This window comes from Merops nubicus, unplaced genomic scaffold (assembly GCF_000691845.1).
Source record: "Merops nubicus isolate BGI_N331 unplaced genomic scaffold, ASM69184v1 scaffold18621, whole genome shotgun sequence".
NCBI classification, from domain to species: domain Eukaryota; kingdom Metazoa; phylum Chordata; class Aves; order Coraciiformes; family Meropidae; genus Merops; species Merops nubicus.
The window spans coordinates 20,902-21,744 of NW_008590461.1; the positions used below are offsets into that span (position 1 = coordinate 20,902).

At 45.1% G+C, this 843-nt stretch overlaps 1 protein-coding gene across 1 annotated transcript in view; it reads right to left on the minus strand.

Moving 5' to 3' along the window:
* Positions 1-837, minus strand: part of RNF34 (ring finger protein 34, E3 ubiquitin protein ligase) — a gene marked incomplete at its 5' end in the record, with an annotated part of 2,207 nt that extends 1,370 nt beyond the window's left edge. Inside the window, 3 exons of the mRNA XM_008949958.1 lie at positions 1-145; positions 363-419; positions 733-837. Coding sequence (XP_008948206.1) covers positions 1-145; positions 363-419; positions 733-837 — 307 coding nt within the window. The remainder of the gene's footprint in view (positions 146-362; positions 420-732) is intronic.
* Positions 838-843: the final 6 nt, after the last annotated feature.

Here is an 843-nt window from a genome sequence, read left to right on the forward strand (position 1 = left end):
CCCATTTTTCACAGCATCCTGAGTAGTTGACAAAATTACACGCGAGTATTTCCTTCAGCTGCCGAACACTCAACCCTTCAATGTCCTCTGGACTGGAAATGTCAGACAGAGATGCCCTCACTCGTTTTCTGGCCGATCCAGGGGTCTGAAACACACAAAATGATGCTTTTAAGTGTCCCAGGACACTCAGAACAGCGGATCTGGTGCTACGTGAAGCGGCAGCAGCTTGGCTGAAGTTTCTTTTCAGAGGCAGTTCGTGCAGATACGCAGCACTAGACACAGCAAGCTCAGAAAGAAGCAGAGCACAATGCTGAACATGGGCATGTGGCAAAGGTTTGTCCTGTGGATAGTCCATAGCTCACCTGTTCTTCTGCACTTTCTTCTTCTTCATTGTTTATAGAGGACGTTTCCGTTTGTCCCTGTGTACAAAATGAAACTAATCAGGATAAAAACACATGATCTCTGATAAAACATTTTCCTTTATACCCAACTGATGACAGAAGACAATATTTTGAAGTTTCAGTTGCTACTAATCATGAATTTAAGTCACCCTGTCACTTAAACTAGAAATCTTCAGTCATCCTCTGTTTTTGGGTGAAAGACCCAAAAGGCATGTTTGCTGCCACCCAGAACTCCACCACTTGGACTTTATTTTAAAGCGATGAGTACCTACTGAAAAAAACAACCCAAAACCTCTATGCTGTACCATAAACCACGTGTGAATTATTGTACCTGTAAAGGTGTTCCTGTGCCTGTGCTTCCCCTTCTGCTTGTGAGTTCTCCTTGAGACGAGACGGATGCAGACCTAGAGAAGGGCTGAGTGGCAAAGCCCGCCGGGCGCGA